The sequence below is a fragment of the Thamnophis sirtalis genome, unplaced genomic scaffold (genome assembly GCF_051295495.1).
Source record: "Thamnophis sirtalis isolate CommonGarterSnake01/CBP01778 unplaced genomic scaffold, rThaSir2_p1.2 scaffold_4, whole genome shotgun sequence".
Taxonomy (NCBI): Eukaryota; Metazoa; Chordata; class Lepidosauria; order Squamata; family Natricidae; genus Thamnophis; species Thamnophis sirtalis.
In genome coordinates this window covers 111,828,049-111,847,870 of record NW_028261384.1, presented here as the reverse complement: position 1 = coordinate 111,847,870, position 19,822 = coordinate 111,828,049, and the positions used below count along the sequence as shown (strand labels likewise).

Sequence of the window (19,822 nt, the reverse complement as noted above, 5' to 3'; positions counted from 1 at the left end):
GTGCTAAGTGAAATAGTGAAGCCTGTTAATGGAAAGCAATTTTATATAGTATATATAGAAGTATATATAGAAAGAAATTAATGTATCAACATTCATCTTTCAAAGAAAATGTATATATCTTCAAGTAGAGACTCATTTAAGTTTCTTCAGTCTCTGGTCCACTGTGAGAAAACCAACGCAATCTATTAGGTTTGCTTAAGATTTCTGAAATTTTGTTTTACACAATAATATTTTTGTGCAGATAGAAAAACTAGGTGTTTGGAATTGAAAAACGTCCTAACACTGAATACTATTTTCTAATAAGAAATAGTTGAAAGACAGCAAGCATTGCTTCTCTACAAATGCAAATCTAAAGATTTTATTGTGAAAGGCTTTTTGACATTGATCTGACCCTCTGGCACAATTAGATGCATTATATATTATAATAATTTTATCAATACAAAATGATTTTAAAAAAGAGAAGTCACAATCTATCTTTCTGATATCTGGAAATAATTAAATTGGTTCTAAATGATCAAAGCTATCCTTCCCAGGGTCGTGACAACGACTTCGTTAGCTTTTGTTTTATGGTTTAACTTTTTTATTAGTTTATTGAAGTAAAAAATACAAAGAAAAAAACATGGAATAGTAAGACGAGAGGAAGTGAACAAGTGGGAGTATAGTGTAACAGGAGAAAAAGAAAAGAAAAAAAGACCAACTTCTGACTCTCTTTGGCACAGTCGAAGGTAGCAACATTACAACCACAACTTTTTGCTATTACACAACAGTTTGTACAACATCTTTCTATAATTATAAGCCTGCCTAGTTTACAAAACAGAATCAAATTTCATTTTTTCCGCATTGCAAACACAAAATCTGGAAGCAATTTTGAACTAGAGACAAAATTAAATATAATCTATTATTTGGATAAAAGAATCATTTTAACCATCTCAGCTTCTCCTTGCTGTTGGGAATAAAATATAATTCATATTTTTAAATCTACTCCAAAATATTTTACCAACTTTAGAATATTATTTAGCATTACTTAAACAACCGGCAGACCTGCATATACATACATATTCATTTTATACAAACAAAACTAATTAAAGCTTTCTATCAGTACATAAATATTTTTTTTTAAAAAATCCATGCTGATTAATCAAAATATATTTAAGTCACTTCCTCCAGCTTATCTTCATAGAATATTGTCTTTTTCTTCTCGGGAGAGTCTATCAAGTCTCCTTTCCTGAAGAAGTTCTCAGCTTTATATCCATTAAAAAAAGTCCCAAAGCTGTTCTGTCAGGCCAGGGGTCAGCAACCTCTGGCTCTGGAGTCGTATGTGGCTCTTTCATCCCCCTCTCCAGTTCCCTGTCGCTGGTTGGCATCACAATTGATAGGGCATTTAGTTAGGACAGGTAGACAAAAAAGGATGCCATGCTAGAAGGGGGCTCTATGGTGAGGAACCAGACTTCCAGGTAGCAGAGGAAAAAGGATGTCACGCTAGGAGGAGACACTATGATGGGGGAACCGGGTTCCAGTTGGCTCCAAAATTGAACGGGGCTGTGTGTGTTTCCGTTTATGACCTAAGTGACTGTTTTAGTATTTAAGGTTGCCAACCCCTGTGTTAGGCGTTGTAGGTTGATCTGAAGCAAATCTTCCCATTTAAATTTTCCCTCCCTGAAATAGCTGTCATATCTTTTTTTCTTGAAGAATTCTCTGCCTTGTTAGTATTCATAAAACAAAAGTCCAAAACTTAACCTCTAAAAAATTGTGAATTCACTTGATACACTTGTTTCAGTTGCGTTGGGAGGGTTGTTCCATCGTCATAAGAAGAGCTGAAGTCAGATTTATATTCTGAGGTTAGTTAGGTTGTTTGCATTACCCGATGTTTGTAAAGTTGACACAATAGTTTGATAATTTTCTACATTTTGTACACCTAGTTGTGTTTCTTGTTCTATTTTGATATCATCTGTAGGATAAATATATTTTAGCTGATTCGCAAAATGATGAATCTTCTCCAATGACTGGTCAAGAATCAGTTTTATAACTGACACCAGCTCAGAATTAGGCATCCTCATAGCTCCCTCTAGCCGTCAGAGACTGTTATTTATTTATTCGTTTAATTATTTATTTCTTTTCTCAGTCAATCCGAACCCTTAAATATCAGCAGATTTTAACCACCCACAACAAGAAAATACAGAGCAACCAGTTGTTTTAAAGGTAGTAGATTAAAGCCACAACTTTTATCCTTATATTTCAAACAAAAGAATATTCCATGCTTCCTTATTTTAGCTGCCTCTAGCAATCCTCTTCTCTCCTGGCCATGGCATTGGTGGATTTTGTTGATCTTCCCAATCTTATATCCATCTGCCAATCATTCTACTCTGTGAGCAGATCTTTCTTTCCCTCTCTTCCTCTCTCCCACATACACACACCCCATTATTTTCCATCTCAGTGACCCAGAGTGTGCCTTATTTTCCATTATAAGGGTTTCTTGACAAATCACTTCTGGAGAGACTGTCACACTTTTGAACTGACCAAACCTTTTAGTACCAAACAAAACTTTAGCAACGTTTCTTTCATAATTATTGTAACTTTCAACAATCCATTGGACTTTTCTATATCCTTTAGTCTAAGGGGTTGTATCATTTATTTTTATAAATGGGCTTTAAATAAAATGACTGTGAATTTCCCAAAGCAAATATAAGCCTTAAATTTATGTTGGAGGAAGAACTAAAGAGAGAAAGTAAAATGAAACAATTAAAAAGGGATTAAAGTGTGAAAAAGAAAATCAAATATCTATTAAAAGCTTTCAAAAGAACTTTTCTACTGGAACACTGCATTATACTCCCAATAGCAGAAAAATATCAGATATTTTAATGCCATTCTGGATAATTATTTATTATTATTATTATTATTTCCTTTTCCACAAAAGGATTCTGCCTGCATTATTGCTGACTCAATGCATTTTATTTTCCCAAATAACTATCTTTCTTGGCTGAGGAATTGCAGTCAAATTCTAAAAGAATGAGGCTAAAAGTTTAGGCTGAATTCTAAAAAAATGGGAAACAGAGAAAAGAGGAACTGATTATTAAGGCAGCAGGAAATACCCATTATTTCTGATCGTTAAAAGTATTATTCAAGGGTAGTGTGTGTTTGACATATGTAAATTTAGAAGTTTCATTGTAGGAAGCCATGGATTATATCATTTGTGTTAGAAACCAGAATTTTTCAAACTTGACAAATTATATGTGTGAATTTTATGTTGGCTAGATAATTCATTTAATTAACAGAAGTCTATTTTTCATACACACACACACACATACACACTGTTCCATATGGCATTTTTATTGCTAGAAATTGGGGGTTTGATTCTTCTTTTCTAGCCAGATTGAATAGCATTTCTTGCAATTGCATTTTTGCCATTTGTAAAACAGAAAATGTCTTTTTTTGCAGATACATGTACATATGACCTTTATAAAAAATATTTAGAACTGTGGCCGTTTGATTTAGATTAGTCGGGACACAAGAAAATACATGATCACTCACATGTTATCTACAAAATATCCAATTAGCCACTAGATGGTGATGTGTCCAATATTTTTAGATGTTCAAAAGTAGAATGATTATAATTTAGGAGATGGTGGGGAGACTTTCTCTCTCTTTTCTTGGTACAGAGTGCTTGAGCAGGGGGATGGATTAGAAGACCTCCAAGGTCCCTTTTAACTCTGGTATTTTGTATCTGTATTCTGTATAAGACAGACACATATTTCATAACTGGCAAGGGATGTTATATATAATAGATATTTGTAAGTAGTTATGCAATTTCAGATTTAAAAATTTAAGGATTTTCTTGTGTGTGTGTGTGTGGTTATTAACAGGAGGTTCTGAATTATGTATATCATATCAGAAAATGGAATTAAAGCTAACAAGAATGACAGAAATTTTATTATCAGTAACTTTTTTATACTTTTAATGAAAAAGATGAAGCTAGACGATTAAAACCATACAAACTAATAGAAAGTAAGGGAAAAAAGGTAAAAGAAATAAATCAAAAATAAAGATACATTGGGGTATGTAGACCTAGGCTATTCTACTGAAAGTGGAAATACATTGAAGAGTTCATTGTGAATATAAAATGATCTAAGTTAATGTTAAATATGAAGAAAAAATGACTATAATTCTTAGTGAATTTACCAGTGATCCCAAAATAGGTAAAATGGTAGGTTTTTTTCCCCCTTTTGCTCAAAACTATGCTGGAGAAGTAAAGAAATTAATCCTAGGGATAATCAAAATATAAATTTAGACAAATCATTTTTCTACATGAAATATTTTCTATGGAAGTTGGATCTGATAGAATACCTTCCTACCTACAGACATACAGACCATTCTTGTATTTTGATCAGCACTTACTGAAAAAGTATCTTAGAAAAAAAAACTTGCTAAGAAAATATACATAGAACATTCTTGAAAGAAGAAGGGCGGGGTAATGAAAAAAAACTGATGAATTGGCAGAAATAATTGGCAGAAATAAAAGTTAGACTTGATGTAGAAATTTGGGAAGAGAGGAAGATGACTAGTAGTGGCTTTGGTATCTTTGAAAATTAACTATTTCTCTGTTCCAGAACAAGATGTAGAAATCTCCCAGAGTTCACCAAAAGAGAAATGTATTGAATAATGTGCAAAAGTGGTCTGAGGAAGGACTATTCATTCATTCATTTATTTTCTATCATCTATCATCTATCATTTATCATCTATCATCATCTATCATCCATCATCCATCATCTAACATCTAACATCTATCATCTATCATCTATCAAACTTTATTTCTATCATTTCATTTCTTAATGCCCATCTTCCTCAAATAGATGTTTAATATATTAAAAAAGCAAGGAGACCTCACATATCTAACTTCCTGCTCAGTGTTGACCATTTGCTTTTAGTGTCATCCCTTCAAATTGACGATTAGGAAATCAAAGGTACCAAATCAATACTACTTATATTGTAAAGTTATAGTAACAGAATCTTGCAAGCCTTAATGCAACTCCCCTCTTCTTTTACCTTTATTTGAAGTAGAGAGGGATTTGTTTGAGATATTTCTGTATGTTACAGTTCTATTCCAGCCTCAGATTTCTTGATCTGACTGTTGCATTGGCAGCAGCTCTCCTCCACTCCCTCAAGGCTTCTTCTTTCCTTCTAAATGAGTCATTTATTCTCATGAATGTTTTTCCCTCAGCATACATTCATTTTTCCTTTCAAGTGAGTCATTTATTCTCATGATTGCTTTATTTCAGCATACACTGCTTTTATGAGGTTCAGCATAGAATTTCCAAGTATAGTACATATTCATCAATCAATCATATATGTAAGTTAAGGCTATTTATTTTATCATATGCTTTCTCTAAATCAACAAACATACAATACTGTGCTACAGTATTTCTTTCTCACATTCATACATTTTTCCATGAGAATGAGATGAATTTTATAATTTTGCTCAAAACAAATAAACATACCTCTACCAAGGCATAGAGAACCAGTTTGATATAGTGATTAAGGACACTGAACTAGGAACGTAGTTTTAGTTTTGCTTTAGACATGAAGCGAACCCAGGTGATATTCTGATGAAATTCTTTCTCATCCTAGAAAACAATAGAAAATCATTTTTGAAAAATGTTGCCAAGCAAACTGCATGGACTTATGCATTAAGACACCAGGAGTCAATATTCAAAGGCAAGCAGATGTGGGTATGTGGCTATATATACCCCAAAACAAAATATGGCAATAAAATACAAACATTTTATCCTGAATAACCCGAAAGATCCTCTCTTCCTGTTTTTTTTTACATTATGTTGATTTTCAATTCTGCAGGAGTTGTCTACACAGCAGCATTATCCATTTAAATTTACACAATGTTCATAGCTGATTTCCTGTTTCTTTTAAAAAATGCTGAATGCTGCAGAGATCCTAGTTTTGCCCAACATTTGTCAGTAACAAGAACACGAAAAGCACATCAGAATTGCTGATTCAAAATAATCTACTGTAAAAGGAAATATTATTGCATGAATGGGCATAGTCAGCAAATTAAAGAGCACGGGAAAAAGGTCAGCTCTAGATCAGTTGGTACATCTCTAGATGATTTGAAATCAAATGAAGTGAACTAAGGAATTTCAGTTGACAAGTATTTAATCCATGCAATAATAAAATCATTCCCTCCTATCTAAAATAGCATAGACATAAAGAAAAGATATAGGCATGCAACAAAAAACAGTAGCCTGATTTATGGTCTTTTGGTTCAAGCCTTTCTCAGTTATTTACTTTCTCTGCAAAGCAAGGCTTTTTCCTAAAACTGGAAGGCGTTTTTTAAACTCATGAGTTTAAAAAACCTTGCTGTTGGTTAGAATTAAGATAATAATTATGCTTGGATGGTGGACTCTTGGGATGGCAGGATGTAGTCTTCTTCAGTTATTCAATTTATAAGCTGCCCAGAATTGCTTCGGATATTGAGAGGGCAGGGAGGCAGGCAGGCAGACAATCCTTCCTTAGACCACATTTGCACATCCTTCAATACTTTTCTCTTTTGGTGAACCTTTACATCTTGTTCTGGAACAGAAAAATATTAAAAATTCAAAGCTGCCAAAGCTACAACTAGTCATCTTCTTCTCTTCCCAAATTTTTTACATCAAGTCTAACTTTTATTTCTTCCAATCCATCAGTATTTTTTCATTACCCCACCCTTCTTCTTTCAAGAATGTTCTATGCATATTTTCTTAGCTAGTCCCCCTGCCCCCAAGATACTTTTCAGTAAGTGCTGATCAAAATAGAAGAATGGTCTGTATGTCTATAGGTAGGAAGGTATTCTATCTGATCCAACTTCCATAGAAAATATTTCATCTAGAAAAAAGAGATATCGTTCATGGTTTGTCTAAATTTACCTTTTGATTCTTCCTAGGATTAATTTCTTTACTTCTCCAGCATAGTCCATCTCTAGTTTTGAGCAAAATGGAATTTTTAAAACCTATTTTGGGACCACTGGTGAATTCATTAAACATGATAGTCATTTTTTCTTCATATTTAACATTAACTTAGATCATTTTATATTCACAATGAACACTTCAATGTATTTCCACTTATAGTAGAATAGTCTAGGTCTCTACATATCCCAATGTATCTCTAATTTTGATTTATTTCTTTTACTCTTTTCTTTCTTACTTTCAATTAGTTTTTGAGCTTTTAATCATTTAGCTTCAACTTTTTCATTAAAACTATATAAAAAAATTATTGATAACAAAAGTTCACATTCCTTAATTCCATTTTCTGATATGATTTACATAATTCAGAACATCCTGTAAAGAACCGCGTGCGCGTGCGCGCACTCACACACACACACAAAAGAAAATTCTTAAATGTTCTTGTTTTCTCCCATATATATGTTATTTGATGTAACATTAGGCTGCCTTTCCTTAACCCAGCCTACTCATTTGTATTTTTTTCTCCATGTATAACTTTATTATTCTTCATAAGAATAGTTCAGCAGATCTTTGCTTCTATAAGGAATTAATAGAATCCATTGATATTTTTTTCATCTGCCTTCTTTGCCATGGATACACACACTAATAATTTTAAGACTCAAGGCCAGACAGTTTTGTTTCATACCAGTCAATGTAATTAGCATGCTATCAATCTCTTCTCCTTGAATTTTAAGAAGTTCAATGGATATTCTATTTGTGTTCATTACTTTTTTTATGTCACAGCAACCCTATCATTTCTCATATCTGCAAATGGCTCAGCAGTTAGATACTGAGCTTTCAGCCTCAGCTGAGAGCCTGGGTTTGAGATTTGAGCTCCGTACAACAGGATGAGCTCCCATTACGTGCCCCAGCTTCTGCCCACCTAGCAGTTCCAAAGAATGCAAATGCAAATAGATTAATAGGTACCACTTTGGGGGGCAGATAAAGGTGTTCCATACACTTTTGGCATTTAGCCATGCAGGCCACATGACCATGGAAACTGTCTTCAGACAATGCTGGCTCCCTCAACCAAGAAACAAAGAATAGGCACCATGTTCTAGAGTCAGAAAATGACTGAGGGAAAGTCTTAATTTTACCTTTCCTCTATATTGTCTCTCAAAATATTTTGTCATTTTATAATTCCATTTGAAAGGAATGTTTTCTTCATTTCATATTTTTTCTACTAAATTCCATCTATTATTATTCTTTAGTAATCCTATTAATCTTAAATACATTTCACATTTTCATGTTCTGTAAGTGTTGATAGTTTTCCCTGTTGGTTACTTTTAATTTACATTTCTTTCACTGCTTTGACTTGTATGATTTTGAGAGTCTGTGTTCAGTCACCATATTTTCCTTTTGTGGCCCAAGACCTTCATCCTCCATCCTTCCCTAAACATAAAGGTGGCATATTCTGAAATCCACTTATATCTTTCTGCTTCAGAATATTAACAGAATAACGCGATTGAAAGGGATTTTGTGGGTCTTCTAGTCCAACTCCTTGCTCAAGAACAAGACAAATAGTTGTCCAATCTCTTCTTAAAAATCTCCAGTGATGGAGCACCTGCAACCTTGGAGGCAAGCCATTCCATTGATTAATTGTTCTCACTGTCAGGAAATTTCTCCTTAGTTCTAGATTACATCTCTTCTTAATAATTCTCCATCTTACTTTTTCTTGCCCTCAGGTAATTTGGAGAATAAGTTGATTCCTTCTTCTCTATGACAGCCCCACAAGTAGTGGAAGATTGCTATCATGTCACACCTAGTCCTAGAGTAAACATTCCCAATTCCTGCAATCATTTAGCCTCCTGCCTCCTAAACATCTTGTAGTTTTTCTCTACACCCTTTGTAGAATCCCAACATATTTTTTTTTGCATCATGCTGGCCAAAACTGAATGCAGGATTCCAGTTCTAGTCTTACCAAGCAGAATAAGTGTGTTCTAATATTTCACATGATCTTGATGCTATCCCTCTATTGATATAATCTAGGGGTGCATTGTTTGTTTGTTTTTTGCATCTTCATCACATTGCTTGCTCTTACTTAAATGATTGCTCCTTGGGACTCCTAGATCCCTCTCATAGTTACTGCTGTTGAGCCACATGCCATCTATTCCATAATTGTGTATCTGGGGTTTGTTTTGATTTTGCCTAAGCGTACAGCCTTATTTTTCTCAATGAATTGCATTTTGTTGGTGAGGGCCCAGTATTCAAATCTTCAAGATCTTTCTGGGTCTTCTCTTCTAAAGAATTGGCTATTCCCCTCACTTTGGTGCTTTCTGAAAATTTGATGACTTTCCCATTTATCCCCTCATCTAAATTGTTTATGAAGATGCTGAAATATACTAAGACTAAGACAGAACCCTGGGGTATGTAACTGCATCCTCTCTCCATGTAGACGAGATTCCACTGAAGACTACATGTTGAGGGTGGTTGGTCAGCTACTTATGAATCTATCTGATGCTGTCTATTCCATATTTTTCTATCTTACAAAGAAGTAGGTTGCAATCTACTTTGTCAAATGTCTTACCAAAGTCCAAGTGTACTATGTAAACAGCATATTGCTGATTAATTTAGTCATTTTGTCAAATAATGTGATGAGATTTTTCTGGAATGATCTGTTTTTGAAAACAGATCTGTTTGTTGGCTTTGTTTGTAATACCTTTTTTTTCTAAATGTTCATAGATCCATTTCTTGATTATATTTTCTAGGATCTTCCATAGGTATTGAAGTCATGCTGATCTGTAGTTTCCTGGGTCGACTTTTCCCTCTTTTTTTTTTTTAATATGGGAACCATATCAACTTTTTTCAAGTCTTCTGTTATTTCCACTCTGCTTCAAGATCTTTAAAAGATATGGTTCAGTATTTGTAAGATCACATCTGCCAGCTCATTCAAAATTCTGAGATATTATCCATCTGGTCCTGGTGATTTGAACTGGTTCTGGTAAGGTATTGTCTTACCATTTTCTTATTTATTTTGACTTGTATTCCTAATCTGTCTTTTACGGTACCACTTTTGATAGGTTGGAATATTTTTATTTTATTTTATGTATATTGTTTTACCCTTCAGTTTATGCAATATCTCTTATTTCTTCCCTCAAGTATCTTAAGCTTCCTGTCATATAAATTTGATCTATTGGACCTGTTTCTTATACTGAACTTCTACTGCAGTGTTTCTCAACCTTGGCAACTTGAAGATGTCCGGACTTCAACTCCCAGAATTCCCCAGCCAGCGAATGCGGACATCTTCAAGTTGCCAAGGTTGAGAAACACTGTTCTACTGTAATTATTTTCCAGGTCAAATTCTGTGACATATCTCCGCACTTAAATTACAAGTTTAACCTGTTTTCTCTGTTCCACAGTTTTATCTATTCTCTGCTTACTAAACAGTTTGCATTCTTGTCAGCTGTAAACTTAACATTTGCTTTGCAGAAAGGTGAATTCTGCTTTGTAAAAAAAGTTTTTAAATCTAAAGCGAGTGTTGGCAACCCATGGCTCAAGGGCAGCATGCTGTTCTTTCATCCCCTGGCTGTGGCTCCCTGTTGGCTAAACCCACCACTGGCTGGTCTGGCACCTTGCCCTCCCCTCCCAATCATTCCTCACTTGGCCTGAAAAGGTAAGGGCAGTAGCAAGGGATGGAGACTTGCTTCATATTCCAGACTAGGAGTGAAGTATATTTGCCTCATCTAATGGGCACTTCTTCCGGCCCTGGTTGGTGCTGCATGCACCTCAGTCGCTCAACCTGCTCTCTGTCCAGAGACACTGGCCCAATCCGGCTGCGGCCGATGCTCTGTGTCATAATAGGCTCTAAGAGGAGAAGGGAAGCTGTCTCCTCCATTGTGAAGTGCGCTAAATTTAACTGTGCTGCACAAGGCACTGTGAGCAGCACAGAAAAAACTGGGAACCACAAAACCTGGGTAGGTGTGTGGCGGGGAGGGTCATGTGACTGGATGGGAGTGATGTTGAGCTAGCCACACCCATCCAGGTTTTGTGGCTCCCAGAGTTTTCTTTTCTTTGGAAAACAGGTCCAAATGGTTCTTTGAGTGTTTAAGGTTGCAGACCCCTGCCCTAAAATAAATGTCTTGGTTCTAGATTTTGACAAAAAGCTAAATCCATGGATCTAGCAATCTGTCAAAAACACTCATCAGTTGCAACCATGTGATTGGAGGGTAGTTTCCTAACAGACTGTGATGTTGAGAAAGGGAGAGAGTTGTAAAGTTGGTGGGTTAAGCCAGGGATATTGATTTATATGTCTTGCCTTCCTAAAATGGGTAGCTAAATAGAACAATGGCTATTGTGACAGGATAGAGATCAACAGTAGGGAAAGCAAATATTACACTAGTTCAATTTTTTGCTAGTTCAAAAACAGATGAAGAGCACTAACTGAGTTACTGAGGAAAGCTCATAGATATGCCCTTTTAGAATACATTTGATATTTTATTTTTTTCCATACTCTAAATAATATAGTCATGATTTCATGTGGCCCATTCTTGTTCGCCTAAATTTGTTATTCTTACAACATTTAATTTTGCATGTTTTATTTCTACTCTAACTATTGCACATTCCTTAGTTCATTACCTCTTTTATATTCTTCCTTTCTAGACATTAATGAAAATGACTGTCTTTTCCCTCAGACATTAATTTCCCTAGTTTTATAACTATTTTAGAAAAGCCCAGTTATTGGTATGCATTATAGAATTGGAAATATCAACATATTTTACTCATAAAAGAGAATATTAGTGATCAAAGATTTTTCTTTTTTTCTTATATTATAGTATACATGCTATGTGCTAGGACTCAGAAACTATTTAAGCTTTAAATGGGAACAATGTGTTCTAAAGAGATGACTAGGCATATATTATCTGCCCAGTCCACGGCTTATTAGCCAACATTAGCACATAACCAAACTTTCTGGAAATAGAACTAAAAAGATCACCTCTAACTGGTAAATCTCAGAATGGACACCCTCTTGCATTAAGGTAGATGCACTGCTATAATTTCATTGGAATAAAATCAGGTCTTATGTTGTAATGCCAGGTACAACTCATATTCCAACCAAATCTAGTAAATGTGTTACAGTTTATAGGAGGACTTTAATCCACAGTTAGATAGAGTAACATACCCAATTTGTGAGCCTGATCCTTCAGTAAGAATGCAGTCCCACCAAAATTCTAAATTCATTTTCATCTACTCCTCCAGCAGTAGCACCTCTGTTGAATCTAAATTGTGCTTCAATTCACATAATGAACACATGGAGGGAAAGTTGTTAATGAAAGCCAGGTTATGCTCAGGCATTTGCACACATGCCTTTCATGTGATGACCTGGAGAACCAGATTTCTCATGTTGGGCAATTCTCTCTCTCATGTTTACAGTTGAAAGTTAGCTTTAGCAAACAGATACCTTTAGCCCAAGGGGAATTTCTGTTTGATCGTGCCGCTTCAAAATGTCAACACATCCAGGTCGAAGGCAATGTAGTTAGCAATGCACTTCTTCAATAAGTAATAGAGGCTGAATGAAATTTTGCTGTTAGATGGTGGGCATAGATGATAGAAAGGGTTATCAGCAATTAAATGTATGTCTGGGCTACTTCCCCCAAATGGAAGCAATAAATCTTTCTTTTATCTTCTTTTTTATGAAACTATCTCTTAATTTCCTATTTTTAATTACATGGTTAAGATATACACATACACCATCATAAAATCAATGTGTTGATTTTTGCATCACAATGGGCACTTTTCATCATGCTTAAATTATCTTCCAACATTTCAATAGAGCTTAATATAGTACACAAAAAAGAAGATATCCTTTATCAATAAATTATGGGTAGATGAGGAATGTACACATTAGGCATAAACTCTTAACATTTATAGAGGATTGAACCAGTTTTTATGATGATAAGATGAACTCAATGGAAACTGGCAGTATCTCATTGTCTGCCTATTTTAAAAAATAAACATTGGAACTGGTTAATATTTGAATGGGAGACCAACAGGAAATCGGAAGGGCACATCCTAGTATGAGAAGTTTAAAAAAATGTGAAAAAAGGCAATAGCAGATTATTTGTGTTTGTTGGCAAAAAAAAAAATCTATATGAGTGTCTCCATGAAGACTAGGAATTGAGCTTGACTCTGAGAATTTACTTAGATCCAATAAAATCAATGAAACAAATTAATGAAAACAAAATTTAGTTCCAATCCCGTGTCAATGAAATGTTAGCACACACCCCATCTCTGAACAATCACATGATGAGCAAACATAAAGATGCTCCTTAGATTCTAATTTATGAATTGCCGCAAGAACAGAATACAAATTACAAGAATATTCCACCAATATTTGAGAAATCCTTATTGAACCCTAGATAGAAAGATGATTTTTTTGTTAAGATCAGGAATCAAATCTGAAGAGTAAAATAATGATGATATATTCAAAATATGAAAATGTGTATTGTGTTTATATGCATGTATATTCCTGAGTGATTATTAGAATAAAGAAAAATCTAAATTAAAATCAGTAGCACAAAATAAACCTCATAGTAAAAGTTTGATCTTTTTACAAAAATGTAAAAAAATGTATTTCATCCGTGTGTTTCTGAGTAACATTAAACAGCATTGGAAAACAGCAAAATCCATTTTATTCAAAGACTACTTGGTAGCACAAAATATAGGCATTATTAAAATAATTTTAAAAAAATATTTGTTTGGTAATGATGATTTTGGTGTCAGCACTTGTTGTGTCTTTTGGGGACAGTAATTAAAAATAAGAGACAACTAAACTGAGCAGGGACGGTGTAAACCATCACCATAGAACACAAGGAGGAAATACTGTTAGCCCAGCCAATAGCAATACAGATACTCCTCAATGTGCAACCATTTGTTTAGTAACTATTTGAAGTTATAACAGTGTTGAAAAAAGTGACTTAGAGCCAGTCTTTGCACTTATGGGCAACACAGTGACCCCACAGTCGTGATCAATATTCGGGCACTTGACAATCAGAATATATTTACAATAGTTGCAGTATCTTTGGTTTATGAGCCAAGGTGGCGCAGTGGTTAAAAGCACCACTGCAGGCTACTGCTAGATCAGCAGGTCAGCGGTTCAAATCCCACCGGCTCAGGGTTGACTCAGCCTTCCATCCTTCCGAGGTGGGTAAAATGAGGACCCAGATTGTTGGGGGCAATATGCTGACTCTCTGTAAACCGCTTAGAGAGGCCTGAAAGGCCTATGAAGCGGTATATAAGTCTACTGCTATTGCTATGTGACCACCATTTGTGACCTTCCAACAAGCAGAGTCAATGAGAGTGTGGTTCGCAACAGTGTGGTTCACTTAATGAGTGATATGGGTCACTTAATGACTGTGACAAAAAAGGTCATAAAATTGGGCATGACTTATTTAAAGATCAGCTCGCTTATCAATAGAAATCCTAGTCCCAATTGTGCATATAAATGGACTGCCTATACTTTGAGTTGGACCTGTAAAGAATGTTGCAAGAGGGACATTATACAATTATTATAATTGTGCCAGACAGTAATCTACTTGCCATACTTTATATTAATCATCTGGAAAAACTTTACTCTTTACAGTGCTATCATTTGGTATTAATTCATTAATTTACTTGGAGAGAAGGATAGGAAGAGAGAAAGACAAGCTGCTTCGAAAATAAATTTTACATGTGTGTGTGTGTGTGTGTGTCTGTGTGTATTAATTACTAATGAGGAAAAAGCAGAGTTCATATGCCCAGAAACACATTTGCCATTTTCTAGCAAATTTATGTCCGACAGCAGCAAAAACTAATCCTGGAATTGAGATACAACGCTCATTTACGTCTGCGATTCATCTCTTGGTATTTGTGGGGAACTGAAAGTTGTTTCTTAATGTCCGATACGCAGAAAATATCTGCAGTACTGGCAAATAGTATATTTCACCAGCGAAGGAATTAGACCCCTCCCTCCAGTTTCATCCAGCCCTCTCTAGGTATTTTGCTTCTCAACCTTTGCCTGTGGCATTGACCCCATCAGGACAAGCAGCAGTTTAAGTCCACGCTTTCACTCATTACAACAAGTGAATAATCTGCTTCTACCTAATTGGGATCTATGGCTTCCTATTCTCTCCCCTTTGGGGAGAAATACTTAGGAGAGAGAATCAAAGAGGTTACTTTGACCCTTTTATTCTTTACCTGTTTTTGGGGTGAGTAATCCTTTTTTTGTGTGTGTTTATTCTGCAACAAGCTAATATATGTCCCAAAGGTGCTTTTTTTTTTTTTTTTTGGTCAGGAGACAACTGGAATTTCTTGTTTTTTCTTTGGAAGATGTTTTGCTTCTCATCCAAAAAGCTTCTTCAGCTCTGACAGGATAGTGAGAAATGGGAGGATTTATACTCCTTGCAGACAGTTGGTAAATGGCATCCTTTTAGTGGATCATTGAAGATTACCAGCTGTCTACAAAAAGGATGCAGATTCCCAATGGTCTGCAAGGAGTATAAATCCTTTCATTCCACACTATCCTGTCAGAACTGAAAAAGCTTCTTGGATGAGAATCAAAATTCTTCAAAAGAAAAAAACAAGAAAGCCCAGTTGTCTCCTGAAAAAAAGCACCTTTGGCACAATCATTACCTGGATGTCTGAGCATCTCTACAGACTTTAAGCTAATAGATGGTTAATTCCTTTACCCCCAGCTCCTACCTCTGTTACATGTGGCAAGAGCAAATTCCTTCTCCATTTGCCAATATGCACCTATGTATATGTATATTTGCCTGTAAAGTACTTAATTACTAGAAATCAATCTAAGCCAGTTGTTAAAATAAACTAATTGTTGACTATTGATAACTTCCTGACTCTTTTCTGGTGGATCTCTTGATGCCAGCTAGTCAATGATTGTAACTTATGGTGACTTACTGGTCTCACTAGCTAATTTCTAATGGATGATTTAGTGCTTGTTAGCTTTTCTGTTATGTTTTTAATCAAGGGAACTTACCAGAATATAAACTTTCAAGGTAAAACCAAAGTGGTTAGAAGGTGGATGAAGAGTTATTTGTGGCATATCTATTATCTGATGATTGCCAACGTTCTTACAAAGAAATGTTTACTAAATAAAGGCTAGTCTGATCCAATAGCTTTTCTCAATGTTCTTTTTAAAAAGTACATGCTTAGAAATGCTTTCCACTAGTTTCTTGTACTTTAATGGCACTGAAAAAAGTGACTTAAAACCATTTTTCACAGTTACAACCTTTGAAGTATCCCCATGATCATCTGATGAAACTTCAGATACTTAGCAACTGGTTCATACTTAAGACTGTTGCTTTGTCCCAAGGTCATGTGATCACCTTTTGCAACTTTTGACAAGCAAAGTCAGGAGAGAAGCTACATTCACTTAACAACCAGATTACTAATTTATCAACTGCAATTATTCACCTAACAACTGCGAAAAGAAAGGTCGTAAAGTGGGACAAAACTCATTTAACAAATGTCTCACTTAATAACAGAAATGTTGTGCATGGTTATGATTATAAGCCAAGGACTACCTGTGTGCCTTTCAATGATGATGATAATAAAGATGACAATGATGATGAAGATGATGACAATGATATTAATAGTGACAGTATTACTCATACAATACACTAAACAAACATTCTCAGATTAGACTATTAAATCTCAGCTCTGGAATAAATACATTCTAAAATGAAGATTGCTTTCAGCATTTATAAAGTTGTTCTAACCCTTTGGTTTTATATATATATATATATATGTGTGTGTGTGTGTGTGTGTGTGTGTGTGTGTGTGTGTGTGTGTGTGTGTGTGTTTTTATTTGTGCTGATAAATAAATAAAGGAAGACTAGTATAGATCTATACTAGTCTTCCTTTATTTATTTATCAGCACAAATAAAAACACAAATATAACAAAGGCAACAGTAAAAATATTGGGTTTCTGTCTGGATGGACTCTTGTGACGAGCCTAATGACAGAGAGTGGAAGTGTGACCTTCCTCCCACACTTGGGCATACCAGGGGTTGTGACTTTAAGTATATATATATATATATATATATAGATAGATAGATAGATAGATAGATAGATAGATAGATAGATAGATAGATAGATAGATAGATAGATAGATGATAGATAGATAGAGATAGAGATAGAGATAGAGATAGAGAGAGATAGAGAGATAGAGAGAGAGAGAGAGAGAGAGAGAAACCTGATAAAGTTTTTATTGAGTCTGGCCACTAAAAATTAGAATTACAGTCAAGAAGCACATGGAAAGGCCCTTGCAACTTTTGAGTGAATAAAACATGGATCAGCTGGAACAGAAGTATTCCAATGTCATAAATCATGGACTGCTTTTGCTTTGCTTTTCCCATCCATTTTTTGTAGAATAGCATTTTGTCCAAAATGCGAGAGGGTGTCTTAAGCTACCAGTCTTGGACTATATTCTCCATTTTGAACTATGTGATTTCTAATGATCTGACAGACAACCATTCTGGTGTTTAGATGAGTCTTTGTTAGCTTAGGGAACATCATGCAGGCATGCAAATAATTAGCATATAGAATCCATATCCTCTTTATATTGTCTAAATTTCATACTGGGAAGATAGGAGGAGAAACAAAGGCATATAACCAACTTTTCAGCAGCCAGATAAATGACCAGCAAATAATTGGTGGCTTTGCCAGTGCACTTCAGCATGGAGAAACTGAAATTAGATTGGAAGGGATCATAAATGTCGAAGAGAAAATAGTTGAGGCTTCAAAAATCCAGATGAAATTTGATAAGAAAATGATATAGGCTTTGCTGCATAATAATGGTTGACTTGTCTTTTGGAACCTAGCTCTCACAGTTCTTGTAACGGAGGCAATGAATGAAGTTTCCCCCCTTCCTTCAAGCTGATTTTAAGCTCTCCCTGTACATACAAATATACATACATGCATACACACACATACACATATGTAAATAAACAAACATAAATTCATGTTGGATTCAGACCCCAGTCTGAGGCCAGATTTTAGGAAATAGGACTTTGCAAATATTGTCATTTATTATTGATCATGATGTCTAAAGTTCTAAGGGCTCTTCTTCATCTTAATATGTTTTCCTCTAATTTCTCAGACAATGGGAAGTATGTAGGTAGACTTTCTACTTTATCAGTTATTAATCTCATTGTGTCCCTGAAATGAGGACAGCAATTGATTTCATAAAGGAAATCTAAAGAAAGTGATTGGTAGATTCCCTTGTGTCATCTGCCAGTTTACAGGGTTACACCTTCTTAATCTTTCTAACATCATTAGTGCTAGAAGGGAGTGAAGATTCCTCTCTATTTGACCTGACTGATAGGGCAAGCCACTCTATGTAAAAAGAGAGCAAATCCTATACCCTTTTAGCGCTGAAAAAGTTATTTAGTCGACTAATGAAATGTCTGCAAAAAAACAACAACAACCAAGCTTAGCGCCAAGAACCCCATAGTATGTGTGTATTTTAATTTTCAATTTGTAGATGCACATACTGCTGGCAATGCAAGTAACTGTAGGTTGTGAAGACGGGGTTTAGGATTATTTCAGTTCATGCTGCTCTTTGAGAAGACTGGTGATTATGATCAATACAAGGCTATACTCCTGCGTAAGAGCTTGTGAAACTTCAACAGTTGTGGGGAGGGGGAGATTTCTTGGACCACCCAGATCCAGACATCGGATAAATATTGGCAAGGAGCATTTCCTGTTGGCTAAATAAATAAATAAATAAAATAAAAATGGGAGATGAAGAAAACATAGACTTTGATCATTGACTACAAGGTTGCCAAATTAGAACAGGCTCACAAACAAAATATATCCAAGCCAAACTACCCAAAGGTTGGACCTGTACGTTATTATTTTACTTTTTTTCCAAATAATTTCTAAACAGTGGCTACCAGGAATGGAGCTAAAAGTGGGATCATGACCAAGAGGACAATTTTGAACTCTAAATTAGCCATATAAAAATGCATTGCCCCAAGTCTGCTATGGGTATCAGTAACTTCTATTCCTAAGAATATGAAAAGAATTGAAAGTTTAAAGGAAAAAAAAACTTTGTTTGCCTTAATGCTCCTGTCTTTCTTTTCAGGCTGCCAAATAGAATATCTCTCTTTTTTGTTATTTCTCTTTCTCAAGTCTATATCTTTCTCTCTTTTCTACCCTTTATCAGTCTAAATCAATTCATTGTAAGATGGAGTTCTTTTCATTGAAGACTATAGCCTGTAATCTGCTATATTAGCCCAGGTTATTAAGAGTGCATAGAAGCAAAGAATTATACCTCCACCTTCTTTCATAGGTTTTAGAAAAGCTGCCAATAAAGTTTCTTCTCATGTGCGCTTGTCAAAGATGTTAAGATGTAAGACAACAGTTCTACTTGAGATTACATTCCTCAAACCACTTCTTCAGTGGCTCTGGGTCTGCTCTTTTCTTTGACTCTTTTACTGTATTGTACCTCCTAATGCTTACGTCTTCCAGTTTTTTCTTCACAGAATTTTTATTTTCTTTCTTCTTTTCTACGAACAGATTTAGCATTTCAGCAAAAGGTATGCCGTTTTTTTTTTAACCTGGAACATTCTAGAGGGTCCTAGACAGAAAAGCTTTCTACAAATATTTTTGAACATGAGCATGGGTATCCCAAATAATATGACAATATTTCTCTCCTAAGGCACCTCCCTTTCTAAGTTCAATACATTGCTGCAATGATCACTCAATAGCTGCACTCAAAACAGGAAATCTTCATGTGTGTGAGAGAGAGGGGGGGGGAGAGAACTGAAGATGTGTGTCAACTGAAGTCAATTGGCAACTGAAGATATCAACAAAACATTCTCAACTATGCAAATAAAACA

The 19,822-nt window shown here is 35.1% G+C and overlaps 1 protein-coding gene across 1 annotated transcript in view; it reads left to right on the top strand.

Moving 5' to 3' along the window:
* Positions 1 to 15,009: 15,009 nt before the first annotated feature.
* LOC106550055 (scavenger receptor cysteine-rich domain-containing protein DMBT1) overlaps positions 15,010 to 19,822 on the top strand; it is a 34,155-nt gene continuing 29,342 nt past the window's right edge. Inside the window, exon 1 of the mRNA XM_014067836.2 lies at positions 15,010 to 15,169. Coding sequence (XP_013923311.2) covers positions 15,076 to 15,169 — 94 coding nt within the window. The 5' untranslated portion in view covers positions 15,010 to 15,075. The remainder of the gene's footprint in view (positions 15,170 to 19,822) is intronic.